Source organism: Tinamus guttatus, unplaced genomic scaffold, assembly GCF_059628265.1.
Source record: "Tinamus guttatus ecotype Peru unplaced genomic scaffold, ASM5962826v1 Tinamus_guttatus_pri_ptg000546l, whole genome shotgun sequence".
NCBI lineage: Eukaryota > Metazoa > Chordata > Aves > Tinamiformes > Tinamidae > Tinamus > Tinamus guttatus.
The window spans coordinates 1,588,012-1,603,307 of record NW_028289080.1 but is presented as its reverse complement, the minus strand read 5'-3'; the positions used below and the strand labels follow the sequence as shown (position 1 = coordinate 1,603,307).

At 48.7% G+C, this 15,296-nt stretch overlaps 1 protein-coding gene across 1 annotated transcript; it reads right to left on the bottom strand.

The window, feature by feature from the left end:
* Window positions 1-2,572: 2,572 nt before the first annotated feature.
* DRD4 (dopamine receptor D4) lies at window positions 2,573-14,426 on the bottom strand. The gene is made up of 4 exons (XM_088534314.1): window positions 14,154-14,426; window positions 4,352-4,464; window positions 3,311-3,858; window positions 2,573-2,864 (listed from the first exon to the last, which is right to left on the bottom strand). Exons 1-4 carry the CDS (start codon window positions 14,424-14,426, stop codon window positions 2,662-2,664), a joined length of 1,137 nt encoding a protein of 378 aa, XP_088390440.1. The 3' UTR covers window positions 2,573-2,661.
* Window positions 14,427-15,296: the final 870 nt, after the last annotated feature.

Genomic DNA, 15,296 nt, shown 5'->3' with positions numbered 1-15,296 from the left:
TTAGCAAGCTGGTCATGCAACTGGCCTGTCGTTGGCTGAGCTCGTATTAAACAGGAAGGGTAACAAATCATTTCCTTTGGGTTTGTTGAATGAAAAATGAATTGAAGAAGGAAAACTTCTTCAATTCAGCCCAAGTTCTGTGGGTTTCTGAGTAGAGGTGCTTTTCTCAAGAAAATGCTGTGAAGTTGCAAGCTAGTGAATCTGTGGTTTGATGTAGTCCCAAAATAAATCAAGGCAACATAGCAGCATCTCGCACTAGAATACAGGGAAAACTGCTTCAAATTAGCACCTCTGGAGTGTTAAAGCTTTACTTTTCATGCTAAACTCCACTTTCAGTTGGAAAATAGTGACTTTTATTAGTGCAGCCCTTTGGTCTGTGTTCTCCAAAAAGAAATGCCCTTATACTGTCGTGCTGCTTTGGGAAGTAGGACTTCGTGTTGATTCAAGGACCATTATAACTACATAAACAAGTGAGCTGGGATATGACGCTGAATCCAGACTTACCAAGGCTCATGTTTGTATAATGAGAATGATTTGAAATATGGGTTAGAAAGAAACTTAACTGCTGGTTTTGAAACTTTATTGACCATCAGAGAGCCTTGATGTCCTTGCAGCTGTTCCCAGTGCAAGGAGTGAAAACATGGAACTTGAAGACTTTCAATATAATCACCATGGGAATTGACCGTGTTCATTTGTAGATAATAAATTGATTGAGCAACTGCTATCCTCAGTCAAAGAAAAGAACTCCCTGCAGAATTTTTGTGTTTCCAAGAAAACAAGTTGCCCAGTGGAAGGATAACAACGAACTCCAAAAATCCACAGTCAAAGATGGTTGTTTTGTGCAGTAACGATCCTCTTCTCTCCTGAGTCTTTGGAGGAAAGCATTAAACCCTCCCTGGGGCTGCCCTTAGTGTCACTACGCTCAGGTTTACCCAAAAAGAGACAAAAGGAGAAAGGATTTTCAACAAGCTAGGACTAGTTTCTGGCATGTATCGTTCAGCTTGATAGGTAACTTGGGAGGCCTAGCAATAACACAATTGTGCATTCTGGGGAGAGAGGGGATGTATCTAAAGCTATTAATAGGTAGCTCTGTGTGTTCTGAAATCTGACCCTTGTTAGGACTGCAGGTACCGCAGCCTTGAGTGCTATCACCATTCCCAAGCAGGGAAACCGTGACAATTAGCAAGGCAAGAGCTCTGAGCTTGAAATGAGAGTTTAGGAGCTCTGGGTGTCTTAATTAGACACATTTTGCAGTATGCTGAGAGGCATAAATGCTCCTGGTTCTGAGGTGGTCTTTCTGGAACCTTTGTGGTTCTGGTATTGTCACTAATGTGCTTGGAAAGACTGTTCTTCTCTGTCCCTAGGAAAGGTGGTATCGCCCATGGCTGAGCTCCTCTGCTGCCCCTTCTTCACAGGGGGCACCAGCATGAAGGGGAGGGGGGCTCTCTGATTTTTATCTGGTCATTACTTATCTTGATTTTATTTTTGGAGGCCCTTAATGTCCCTTTTCAAACACAAGTAAAATTGGATTTAGAAAAATAAAGGGGAAAGGACATGTAGGTAGATATACACTCACTCAGAATGAGATGATACGGAAAAACAGTATAATTTTTGTGAGGGTGTTTGTTTTTGGTTGTTGTTTTCTCCCTAGTGCTCTGTCCATGGAGAGTGCTTGAGCAGGCACCTCACAAGCCCTGTTTAGAGCCTCCACAGCACCCCCGGCCATGGCAAGCTCAGCAACAGCTCAAGGCACCAGCACATTGGGCAGCGCTCCGGAGTTGCCAGAGCTTGTGAGTAACTGAGGGGAACAGCCTATTACCCTTCTCAAACACCTGTGTTAAGCTAAAAGTTACTGAAACTCTGACCAAGGCCAGTTTTGACCTAAAATGAACTTGCAGAGGGGGAAAAATCCACTACCTGGGAGTCTACCTTTTAAGACTCCCTCCGTCTCTTTATCAGGGAGAAAAGAGGCAGCTCCGGGAGACACTGCATGTCTCCTAGCACACTTCCAGCAGGGCTTGAAATTGCCCAGAGGGCACAAACATGGATTTTCGTCACAGTTGAAATGCTCTGGAATGCAGGGAGAGAGGCCTTGCCAGAGTGGACTGTAGTAAGTGAGGGTTGTGCATAGGCCTTCCTCAATAACCCATTTTGAGACATCAGGTGGTTGGATCTGCCCTCTGCAGGAGCTGAGAGCACTGAACGGATCTGTAGCTCTCAGGGTCAGGGAGGGTGTATGTTTCAAAACTCTTCTGCTATTGTGGCACGTGAGATGGTGCCTGTGTTGCTGAGTGACCTGCTAAGAGGAGCCCAAACCAGAAGAAACAGAGAAATCCAAAGCAAGAGCTCTTTTGAGAACCATCCATGCTTTCTTGTGGCATCTCTTGCTACTTAAGTCAAGTACCAAGTGTTGAAAAACTTGACCACATGAGCGGTATCCAATGGGTGGAGTATTTGAGCTCTCTCCGCTGCTACTCACCTTCAACTCTTTGTAGCAGAGACCGAGCTGGGAACCGCTATCCTTTAGCTGCCTTCTCTCTCCTTCCCTCCACCCCAACAACAACAGCAAACGTTAGGCAGAAATATATCTTTAATAAACTATACAAAAAATATCCAGGTCTTTCCTTCTCTCCTCCAGTAGACTCGGTAGTTCCAGTAGACTCAGCAAAAGAGGCGCAAGACTTTGCGGAAGAAGTTCCTGAATTCCGCATTGAAAACTGTATAAATGATGGGGTTGACAGCACTGTTGACATAACCCAGCCAAGTGACAATGCTGGTGACTTGAGTAGGAATGATGCAGGACTTGCAGAGAGCCCTTGTAATGTGGACCACAAAAAAAGGTGTCCAGCAGAAGAGGAAAGCACCTGCCAGAAGGATATTAAACAGAGAAAATATTATATGAGTATTATGGAAGGGTTTAATTTAGCAAGAAATGCTAACTGGGCCAAACTAAGCAGACAGTACAGAGTGCTGGGAGAAAAACTACAAACTGAGGTGTAGAGGAGGCCTTTCAGTAGCCAACAAAGATAAGTCTAAGTTGGGTATAAATTTGGATTTGCATTTAAGATGCCAGGAATCACTTCACTTTGCAGAAAAGGTCAAATTATAAGTAGTGTACAAATGTTCTTTCCTAAGAGTGGTGTCTGCAGTGTTTATTGACACTACTCCTCTGGATCAAATGCTGAGACGTTCACTTGACAAACCTGTTATTCACTGAATGAGGCTCAAGCAAGTCCTGATAGACTGAATCTTGTTGTAAGTCAGTGGAATGTTTCCTACCCTTCCCTGACCTCTGTAGACTGTTACTCACCAACGACAACAGGCAGCACCCTCATGGCCTTCCGCTCCCGGCCGTTGATCTTGGCCTGTTTCCGTTTATGCCCTGGGTGTGGGTATGTGAGGTGTGGGTAGGAGATAGTCTGGACCCCGTTGCTCATCACATAGTCCCCAGGCAGGGGAGGGTCAGAGTGGGTGTAAGGGTTGCATTCATCCAGTCCAGCCTGCCCTCTCTCAAAGAAGGGTGAAGGGTGATAGAGCTTCCTGTTGCCCCCATAGATGCTGCCTCTCAGCTTGGACTTCCGAGCTTCTTCCCAGCGCTTGAGTCCTTGGAACATGGCGCAATAGAGCACCAGCATGACAGGGCAGGGAATAAAGAAGGAGCAGATGGAGGAGTACACAATGTAGTTGTCATCCTCCAGCTGACACAAGCTGGGGTCCCGGTTCGGGACATTGTTGAGGCCAAATATGACTGGGGATGCCACAGCAAAGGCGAAGATCCAAGTGGTGGAGATCAGGATCAACTGCCGCAGGTCGATCTGCCGCCGGTTGTAGTTCAGCGGGACTGAAACAGCGATAAACCTGCCAGCAAGAGAGTCCAAGTGAGTCAGTGATAGGATGACGTTGTTAGCACTGGGGATGCGAGGGACTGTTCTCAAAACTGCTTGTCACTGTCCTTCACTGCTCAGTGAGTCCCTCCTTTTAATTTACTTACATAGCTCAGACCCAGGCTACAACTAGTCTTCCTCATTAGAAGAGCATCCTAAGGAAGAGCCCTGTCCTAGTCACAGAGCTCTGCTTTCAGCTTGGCTACCATGAGGCTATTGATGGGACACAAAGCTAACAATGAAGACGAATGGTAGTGCAGAACACCCTCCATAAAGGGGAAACAGGACCCAGTCTCTCTGCAGCCAAAGGGCACAGCAGCAGGGAACAGAGAGGATTTGCTTGGCTCTGTTCTCACTCTGCCTATGATCTTTGCAGGGACAAGTATGGAAGGAGCCTGATGCCAGCATACAGAACTATCTGCACTCCAGCATGGGAAGGCAAGCATGAAGAGCAGAAAGGTGCTTACCGGTCCACACTAATAGCACAGAGATTGAAGATGGAGGCTGTGCAGAGCATCACGTCCATGGTCATCAGGGCATCACACAGCACGGTGCTGAGAGACCACACACCTCCCTGGAACTGAAAGAAGAGATCCCTGGGTCAGTGACTGCCTTCCAAACACAGGGAAGGAGCAACATTGTGTGCAGGAACCTCTGCTATTGAGGTTGTCTTCATGACAAGCAAGAAGCCTGAAGTCCAGCCACAGTGTCCTTTTGGCATCATAACTACCCTGGAAGTGCTGAATGTAGTTAAGAAAAGAGCTCAATTAAGGAAACCTTTGATAGGCCACTTCAAACTAGTCCCCACCTGGCACCTCTTTAGAGAGAAGGAACAGCAAAATCCAAAGGAAGTCTCACAAGACAGCAGCCCCCAAGGAGCATCACTGAGCAAGGAACTTAACAGCAGTGCAAAAGGCAAACGCATTTTTCTGGGTTGGGTCTTTCATTTACCATCCCTTCCTCACCCAACCACGCTGCCTCTTAACTTCACACATGTAGGCCCTGGGAAAATAGCATGCAAAATAGTAAGAAAATACCCAACAGATTGCAGTTTATCACTATTGGCTTGTGGAACAGGAACATTTGCCCAGGAGTATGTTATGAAGCAGGTTTTTGGAAAATGGGAATGGAAGGAAAAGCTCGAGGGGGTACAGAAATGAGTTTGGCTTCATTAAGCTGTTCTTTAGACCATGGCACCAACACCTGTCCAGTCTTTCTGGCATTGAAAACTGATAAACTGCATGTCACAATTGCTTTGGTGGCACATGGGATTACTGCCCTTTTAGGCAAGACCAGAAACGGAGACCTTCTGAGTTCCTATTTTAGTGTAGCAGGAGAGGATGCCTTTTTTGTTTTTCCCATTCAGTAAGAAAAGGGCCCAACACATTTCACTCCCACTCCATCCTAATTTAGCAGTTAAGAAGAGGAAAAGACCCCTCATTCCCTTCGACCAAATTCCTATAATGCTCCATGATCTTCATACCATTCAAAGGACTATACCACTGTGCAATGGTCTGCAAGCGCTGACTCCAAATTATATTCTGGCAAAACAAACAAACAAACAAAAAAACCCTCAGTTGCAGACACAAGAGCTCCTTGGATCTGGTGTTACAATGTCTTAGGCCTGTGTACTATTTCTGTAAGGACCAGGGCAGAAACAGTAGTCCCAGCAGAGTGAACAGGGCATGGCATGGGCCAGATCATCTCAGCAAGGAATGCACAAGCTCTCTGAGGAAATTTCTGGAATTAAACATGCATTTCATTTGCCAGGCAAGGAATTCTCCTTCCTGGGTGTTCAGAGAAATGGCATTTTGAGAGGTGGCATAACTTATGGGGAGGCATGAATTTAGTTTCAAAACAAAAAGTTCAGTAGCAATGATCACCTGCCCTCCCCAACCCAAACACAAGTCTTGCAAATCTGTTCCTTACTGCACTGGTACTTTTATCATTTAGCAATACACACACACAACACACACATACTCTTTAGCACCATATAAAGAGGTAAGTTTGTGGACAAGTCAGCCTTCTAAGCAGACCTGCTACAGAATTTAGGGATCTGAGGCCATCACAATATGTACTGATGGGCACATCTCTGCCTGGAACCTGCAGTTGCTCAGTGTACAGGTGCTGTACACAGCAGCACCCTTCCCTTCCTGCCCCACCACACTATTTCTTCATGGAAGATGTCCTTTTTTTGTTGTTTGCTTATTTTGGGCCAGGCACCTTCTCCCCATTTGACACCTTCCTCTGTAGAAAGGGCTTTAACTGACAGGTGGAACACAGGTCATCAAAGCATCTTCCTTGCTGCGAGGGTAACAGCTTTTGGGTCTGAGCACCATGTTCCCCATCATCCCCCCACTTTTCAACTTGGCCCAGAAGAGCCTCCTGTCTCTCTCATCTTTATGTTTGAGATTACCGTGCTTTCCCCCTTTCCAAATCAAACATGGTTAATAAAAAGCTTTCCACCCCAGAGGTAATCAGATCTGCCTCAAGCTGACTGCTGCCCAGATCACTTCTCTCTGTCTGCTGGTGTCTGCGCTTTCAAACCCAGACTTTTAAGCTCATTGGCAAAGGGTACAGGGCACAACAGGCAGAGTTGTTTGCCTGCTTTTCTACAATCTCTCACCCTAACACCAGAGCAGTCCTGTGCAATTACTTTTTGGAACTTAAAGATCTTGCTGACCTATTGACCGGCCCATGGTGTTAAGAGCACATGCTGAAAAAATCCCCTTTGCAAAGTCTTGGGGAATGACGTAACCCCTCACAAGCACACAGGTGGATGAGCCACTAAAGCACGTTGGTAAGACTTTGCTTGATGGAGACTTTTGGAGTCCTTCTGCCCCACAAGTGGAGAAACACAGCTGTGAATCTGAGGAACACCTCTCCTCTGCCACAGTGTTTGCTGGAGTAGTTCCACAGTAGACACTTTGTCACCAGGAAAAGTATTTACCAACTTGAGAAGGCAGTTGTTAAAGTTCATGGTGAGAAGCCAAAGAAAGCAATTTAGCATCTTGGGAGAAAAAGCTAAGTGTCTGGGATCTGGCTAGGAGACAGCACTTATACCAAGACGGAAAAAGTTCAACTGATTTGCGAGTGCAAAGTGAGGAGTGATGGGATGAAGCCAAGAGAAACAACTAGGCTGTTGTTGAATTTGCTCAATAAACATGAAAAGCAAGGAAAAGAGCTTTTATTTAGCCTAGTCTAAATAACCCAAAGGAAAGACATACAGGGAGGCAGTTGTAGCATCCCAGCCCTTGCAGACCTTACTGGTAACATGACCAAGACTGGACAGCGACCTGGAGACATGTCTCCCATCACAACATGTATTTGTGGCCCAGGCTGTCAGACATCTCTATCCGGTGCTCACACGGAAAGAAGAGTTCCTGAGATGAGGGCTGCTCCTCATGGAGCAGAACATTAGGCCTCTCTTAGCTGGAAGAACAATGTTTCCAAGTCCACTTCCAACAGGCACTTTGGTTTTCCTCTTGAATTTTGGGCATCGACAGTGACCTGCACCAGCGTGATGGTCTTCAGTGTTCACACGCATCCCTGTACGTGTTTACGGGCAGGCAGCTCTCTGAGGATTACTGTCAGGCAGTAGTGATGTCACGCACAGGATTATGATTAGTGGAGCTGTAAAGCCAAAGTAGACTGGGAAGAAACTATTTGACTATTTTTATATACACATCTCCTTAAGAGGAAAGGTAACCCAAACCTCCAAGAGAGAGCTGGATTTACACATAAATTCTTCATTCAGCTTCTTCATTCAGCTTTTGCCTCACATAGGCCAACCATTCCAAACTGAACCAAGAAAACAAACCATCAATATTTGGCTGTTTCACTGGGACCCTGACAAGTTCACTTCTGGTTATAAGAGGAAGAATTTGAGCCACAATTTTCAAAACTGGATTCTGATTTGGGGGAATTAATTGTTTCTGAAAGGGAGAAGAGCTCTCGGACTGCAGCAGCTAAGCACCTACACGGGACACAGCCTCTGCCAGAAGATTCAAGCTGAGAACTCAGAAAATACCACAGGACTTTCCCTTTTCTATCTCTCTTTTTCTTTTTTTTTTCTTTTTTTAAGCCTCTCATTTTGGGGAAAGCACTGGGAGAGAACTCCTTGCTTTTCTGCCCACCTTAGCAAAATGCACCAAGAACCTCTTCCAATTCCAATGCATGAGTGACTTTGGATTAGAGGCCTAGCTGGCTTTGCTAGGTCATGTGGCTAATTGGTACCTGATTACAGTAGGTTGCAGGAGATTAGCCCATCAAGGTACAGTGTAAAGCTTTAGGGATCATAAACAGCTCAAGCTGCCCTTAAACAGTGCTCCCAAGCACCACATCCAGCAGCTTTTTCGCATTCTCCGCTTTCTTAGCGTTGTTGCTCTTCAGCAACACATGATTGGGGTGCTGCTGAGAGAAGGCCAGCCAACTAGTTACGCAGCCACACAGACACTCTACAGGCAAGCTGTCTCCGCTTAACAAAATAAAAAGGAAAGCTGCAAACCAGGGCCCCACAGGCCAACCTACCTGGCGGGTCTTATATAAGGCTGTTGGTGCTGTCTGCACAGTTGTGGCAGGAGTTATATATAGGATGAGCCTGCTCAATACCTATTAACCAGTACGCTTGAAACCTCCAAGCATAATTTCTGGGAAGAAGATGGAATATTATGTGGGTGGTTGTGGTGGTGGGAGGAGGTGGTCGTGTCCTACCCTTAGCTCAGTGTTTTGTGGCAGAAAAGAAAGTTTTATAGGGAGTTGCTAAGCATCTCCTTTCGGGACACAAGACAAACTCTGTTCAAAGCACATTGCAGAAGCAGATTGGATGCTAGTGTAGCCGACCAAGGTTAGCAACGCCAGGAAATTTGCAGGCAGCCACTGTGGTCTCGTACAAGATATTACTGTCTCCCTGCAAATGGTATTTAGCTCTGGACCAACCACTAAGGGCAGAGGAGGAATAACTCAAATTACTTCTTACATAGAATACAAAGAGGTCAATGAAAAACGTTTTACAGGTTGGTCAGAGGTGGACTTGACACCTCAGGAGGCCCTTGCAGCAAATTGTGTTCCTAGCTCAGGTCATGCTGATGGCCCTAGTCCTAAGTACAACCAATTTGTAAGAGAAAATTTGTCTTCTTGCAAACAAGCCTAATATCAGAAGAGGCCTTACACTTGTAATCCTAAGAGTGGGGAATAAGTTGGTGATAAAGGATTCTTCAGTCTTATTTCCTGCAAAGAAAGTCCTTATTACAGCACCACATGGGAACTTCCTATCTGTCTCTCTTGCCAGCCTTGCAAACGGGCTCACTGAGAAACAGAGAACACAAATCAGTCCTTTAGTTTCTGATGGTGATGACAACAGAAACAAGGGACCCAGGCAACAACAGCACATGACCTGCAAGTGAATTAGGAGATGCCAGCTGAATTTCTGACCAAGCACCTGCCTGCCCTCAGCAAGGCTATGGAGCCCCCCAAAGTGATAATCCTAAGAGCCAAGGCCTGCCAAGAGGGATATGGCGTGAATTAGAAGAAGAATAATCCTTGCAAATGGGCAAAGTCCAGTTTGAGAGTCAAGGAATTTCCCATATGCCGCAAGAAGCTGATTCTGAGTCCTTTTTGTGAGCCATGCTGACCACAGTGTTCTCCAGAAGACCAGCACAGTTTCCAGGGAGAGAGGAGGGAATGGGATACAAGACAAAGGTGGCCTCACTGTCTGCTCCCAAGTCCCTTCCTCTCTTAAATTTTTAAGGCCAAAGCTTTTAGAAATAAGGAACAAGTCTGGTTATCCACCCTGAAACACTCTTAAGGGCTCCAAATACACAGAAGACCTCCCCATAGTATTGGTCACTGAAAATCCCTAGCACCAGTTTATAACTGCTGGGCTATAACATCTCCCCACTATTTTGGCCAGAGACTGCGAAGCTCACATGTTCCTCAGGCCAAGAAGAACTTCTACCCCAATGAAGCTGATGATTGCTGGAAGACTTTCAAATATTTTTGCAAACAGAATGACTTGCATTCCCAGAGAGACACAAAAAAAATGGTGAGAGACCTCGTCTCTCACCAGAACTACACCACAGGCACACACACGCAGGATGCTTTGCTAAAAAGGGATGATGTCTTTCTATAGCAGTGTTACACTGACTCCCTGAAAAGCTTTACGCAGAAGTTACAGCATCACTCCTCCCGACAACAGGCTCATGGAGTCAGCAGCTGGCCACTCCGAGACCTGCATGGCGGAGCGCGTGCCGGTGGAAAACCTTCCTAACCTGCAGAAGCAGAAGGGTAAACAGGTAGATCTGCTAAAATAGCTTCCTCCTTTCCTTAATCAATTAGATCTCCGTAGCAAAGATGTTTACATAACTGTGCCCTACCAGCGTGCCGGCCAACAGCTTCCTGGGTCGGATGTGTTTCACCGCTCAGGCACTCAGGATGGATTAAGGAAAGAGGGGATCAGAGCCACAGCTTGGAGAAAGGAGCAGGCACTGTGTAGACTCTGCAGCGGAGCACAGGAGTGCAAGTTGCCGCTTTTGTTCCTGCCCTGATAGCTACGAATGTCTCCACTTTACCTGAGGCAGGAATATGTGACTGGGAAGATCGCTGCAGTTCCTGCCCCTGGCACAGGGCACTTGGGTGCTAATGAAGCAGTTGAATACGAAGACACGTCTTTGTAGGCACACAGCTCTCTAAAAACAGATTTTTAGTGGGCAAAAGGACTTGGGGCCTCGCAATATTCTGCAGTACCTGCAGAAGAACTCATAGCTCTGCTTTCTCTAAGCACTCATGGGAGCAATAACTCCCATCTTTAGCGCTATTGATGCTCCAGGCAACCCATGGTATCTTTTCCTGGCCTCCTTTCACATTAAACTTGGGCTTTTCTCCTGGGGAGTTAGCTTGGAGCCCTGGGAATGCCCCAGGCCATCTCCTTCCCCCTCATGTTTCCTATCATCCTTGCCTTACTGCCAGGGGATTCCCAGGAGAGAGCCCAAGCCTCGCGCTCCCGTCACAAAGCCAAGGATGCTGCAGAAGAGCAGGCTGCCTTTGCCATGGGTTCCTACCTCTCCCTGCCGGACTGCTTCCTGCTCTTGCAGCATGCCCAAATTTGCCTAGGATTTGGGATGCCCAAATGCTAAGGGTGTAGAAGTGCTGCTGGCTTTTGCCAAACATGGAGCTCATCTGCATAAGAACTCTAAGGAGAAGGCTGCAAACGCTGCCCGGGCAAGAATTCACTTCACGTCCACAGTCTCAGAAGCTGTTTGGTTGGGAAATGGATGTTTTAACGCAGCGGAAAGCTGATGTTTCTCCGCTTTCCCCATCTATAGGAGGCTTCTTAATCACACCAGGCTGTGGAAGCACAGAGCTGACAAACCACTGCAACATTTGGACTTACTGAAGAGCAGCTTCTCACATCAGTTCGAGCACTCTTTCTCATTAAGGCCCCTGGTGTGAACTTGAGCTGCTAAAGTAGATACATTTGACAGAGCAAATTAATGAGGAGAGAAAATACAGTCTGAAGAATCCCTGCCAACGCACTGCAAGCACAAGGGGCAGATTTAGAACAAGGCAAGACTCGAGAGCAAATGTTCTTCTCACACAAGTGTGGGGAGAAGAGGTCTGAAGGCCTCTGTGCTCAGCACCCAGAGTGAAGGTTTTCCTTCATACATGAAAAGACCGAGTACAGTGGGAGATACTGGTTTCCCACCACCGCTGGCCTGTTTCCAAAACAAGTTCTTGTAGCAAAGCTTGGCCACTCTTTTATTGCCTGAGAGATCCTAGTACAACAAGACCAGACTTGGCCAGACTCTTCCTCACCATCAGAAAGCCACCATGTCACTGCGATGCTTCTCCCATGAGCTGAACTTCCTGTGATGGGGACAGAAGTGGAGAAAGGTTGGATTCCATGGCCTCATTTCGCTTCCCTTATTACAGGAAAAAATGGCAGGGATGGCGAAAACAGTGTCAAGAGGAAATGGCTGTGACTGTACATCACACCTGCTTTCAGCAATTCTCCAGCTCTGCAGGTACAAGCAAGGGACATTCGGAGAAAACTAACACCCAATTTGTCCTCCTGCAGCCAAGACTTCTAAAACAAAGATTTTAGCTGTGAGAAAGTTATGCTGGCTCTTTGGGGAGTACAACAGGACTCAACAGCTGCTACCGCACTGGAATAAGCTCTCTCAGCAACTAGGAACAGGAGCCAAGCTCAAGGTCGCTCCCGCTGTTCTCCAGCTTTTGTGAACATCAGCAAGAGATAATCCACATCTCACGGGAGGGAAACCCAGCCCCATGTGGGAGACCTGTCATTTTGTAGAGATGGCAGATGTCACATCTGGGAGAAATCTGAAGCAAGAACTAATATTACAGGTGAAAAAGTGCAAGGTGACTGAGCTTTTCCTGCTGCAAGAAGGAAGTGCTGATACTTCGTGGCTATGGGTTTATACATGTAGACCGACCATCTTATTCTGATCCCCACCCTGTTTTCACTTTGGCCTCTTATCAGAAAACCAGAAAAAAAGATTCTGCCCACTGGCACTGATTTAATGGCCACTCTGACCTTTTCTTAGCAAATTAGGTGAGGTGAACTGCAAATCCCCAACCAATATATAGGAGATTATTAAAAATACTCATCAAGCCCGGTGGGCTCTGAGCCCAAAGAGAAATTGCAAGGCAGGGAACTAGTTCCTCCGCACTGACCAATGATTTAAGCTACCCTGTATTTCTAAACCCCATCGCAGCTCAAGCACAGGCTGGGTAGCCCAGAGTTTTAAAGATTATGTGGTGTCAGACACCGGTTGTCTGAGAATCCAGCATTTATGGCATGTTCTCAGATACCCAAGGAAACTCCCATAAGATCATGCCCAATTGGAAGTGGTACTCCCAGGTACGGTCATCCGCATTTTATGGATACGACATTGGAAACGACATTGGTTTGTGGATCTGCCCATGGAGTCAGGGACAGGATGCGTGGAGAGGCAAAAGGAATTCCAATTAGCAAAAAGGAGCTGAGAAGAATGATGGACAAATAGGGCTTCCAGCTTTCTAACCCCAAAAATGAGAGAGGGAAAAGCAGACCTGTCCAAAACAAGCAACACAGGGGGAAGAGAGGTGAGTATCTACTGCTTCTGTTCTTTGCTAGTTCTTCTCATAGCTCCTGTCCCTCTAAGAAACCCTTTGTCTCCAGAGAGGTCACAATGTCCGGAGAAAATCCTAGGATGGTGTAGAGAGGCTAAGAGCATCCTAATCTCTAATCTGTAGCTTTCCTTGCGTAAGAAAACATAGACTCGATCCGGTCAGGTTCTGAATGGTAGCCCTGGCATGGGAGAGAAGGGAAATGCTAGTTTGAACACTTTGGGAACACCACTCGCAGTTTCTGAGGTGGGGAGAAGGCCTGTCCCAAAACCCCCCAAAGGCCACAGTGGTTCTGCACATCCACCCATGTATCCAGGGGCAGGATCGGGCAAATGAGAGCACATGCAGCCACCAGGAGCCCTGCAGCCAGCAACACCAAAGCAGCCTTTACGTAGCCCTTCAAAGGAAGTAGAACAACTAGCTCCCTAAAAAAAAAAAAAAATTTCTCGTCTTCAACCTTGCACAGCAACCTGGTTCCTAGCTAAAGAGCTCCCTTATCCCCCAAAAGCCAATCTTCTCATATCAGACAGAGCAAAGCCCTCTAGCCCTTCCTAACCATTTGCTGACCAGCAACCCGTTCCCCAGCCCAGGACCTGTCCGAGGACTCCCTGGAGCTGCTCACACAGTCCAGGTGATTTCTGTTTCTGCTTCTCTGCCTCGGCACTTGCTCCGGCATCACAGCTCGCCTAGAAGCAAGGGTGAAATGAAGCCCCCTTGGCCACGCACTCAGGGACTGCGGGGACCTGTGAGTGCAGGAGCAAGAACTTCAGCCAACTTCTTTTTTATTTTAATCTTTGCTACGAGTTGTCTTTCAGGAGCTCCCCACTGCAGACGAGCAGGAGGAAACAAAACCCGGGCCGTGGCAGCAACACACGCATCCGCGCACGGGAAGAGCTGCAGGGCAGCGGCAGCCCGAGGGGCAGTGGCACCTCCAGGATTTCCCAGCTGCAGGCGGGGAACAAACCCAGGGAGGGTTTTTGAGCACCCCAGGTGTTGGGTCTCTCGCGGATCCCACCCTACAACTTCCAGCACCACCAGCCACTAAAACTCACAGCCACCAAGAGCCGCGGGGCCAGCGCGCAAACCCTCCCCGCCGCCCCAACGCAGCCCCCACGGCCCCGGCAGCCCGGGGGGCCCCACCTCGGAGTAGACGTAGAGGGGCAGGACGAGCAGGGCGAGCAGCAGGTCGGCGGCGGCGAGGCTGACGATGAAGTAGTTGGTGGTGGTCTTGAGCGCGCGCTCCGTGCACACGCTGAGGCACACGAGCGCGTTGCCGCCCACGATGAGCAGGATGAGCACGATGCCCAGCACCAGCGCGGCCACGTTGTGAGGCGGCGGCGGCGGCGGCGCTGGCGCCGGGGCGCTGCCGTTGCCGGCAGCCGGGGCGGCGGCTCCGGCGCTGCCGTTGCCCATGGCGCGACGCCGCGGCGCATGGGGAGCCCCGGCGGCCGCTCCGCTCCGCGCCGCTCAGGCCCCGCCGCCGCCGGCCATGCCCGGCCCCGCGGCGCCGAAGTTGGCGGCGGGGGAGGAGCCTCCGCCGCCCGCCCCGTCGGCGCCGGGGGGCCCGGCCCGGCCCCGCTGCCGAGCGCGTCTCGGGCGCCCCCCGACGAGCGCCTCGCGGGGGCGGCCCGAGCACCCCCTGGGCGAGCTCTGCCCGTGCCCGAGCTCTCCGAGGCCGCCCAGCTCTCCTTGGCACAAAATTCTCCCTGCCACCGTGTTTGTCCTGCCACCAAGCTCTTCAGTGTCACCAAATGCTCCTTGTCAACAAGCTCCTCTTGACACCAAGCTCTCCCCATCACCAAGCTCTCCCCATCACCAAGCTCTCACCATCAGTAAGATCTCCCCATCACCAAGCTCTCCCCATCACCAAGCCCTCCTTGTCACCAAGCTCTCCCCATCACCAAGCTCTCCCCATCACCAAGCTCTCGCCATCAGTAAGTTCTCCCCATCACCAAGCTCTCCCCATCACCAAGCTCTCGCCATCAGTAAGGTCTCCCCATCACCAAGCTCTCCCCATCACCAAGCTCTCGCCATCAGTAAGCTCTCCCCATCACCAAGCTCTCCCCATCACCAAGTCCTCCTTGTCACCAAGCTCTTGCCATCACTAAGCTCTCCCCATCACCAAGCTCTCCCCATCACCAAGTCCTCCTTGTCACCAAGCTCTCCTCACCACCAAACTTTCCAAATCACCTAAGTCCTCCTTGTCATCAAGCTCTCCCCATCACCAAGCTCCCCATATCACCAACCCCTCTGTCATCAAGCCCATCTTGTCACCAAGCTCTC

Bases quoted from the DNA above. Each gene is read 5' to 3' on its own strand.
- DRD4 (XM_088534314.1), bottom strand. From the start codon at position 14,426: ATGGGCAACGGCAGCGCCGGAGCCGCCGCCCCGGCTGCCGGCAACGGC. The intron at 4,465-14,153 runs GTGGGGCCCCCC...CTCTTCTTTCAG, and splicing joins CCCTCTACGTCTACTCCGAG to TTCCAGGGAGGTGTGTGGTC. The intron at 2,865-3,310 runs GTGAGTAACAGT...TCCTTCTGGCAG, and splicing joins GGTGCTGCCTGTTGTCGTTG to GTGCTTTCCTCTTCTGCTGG.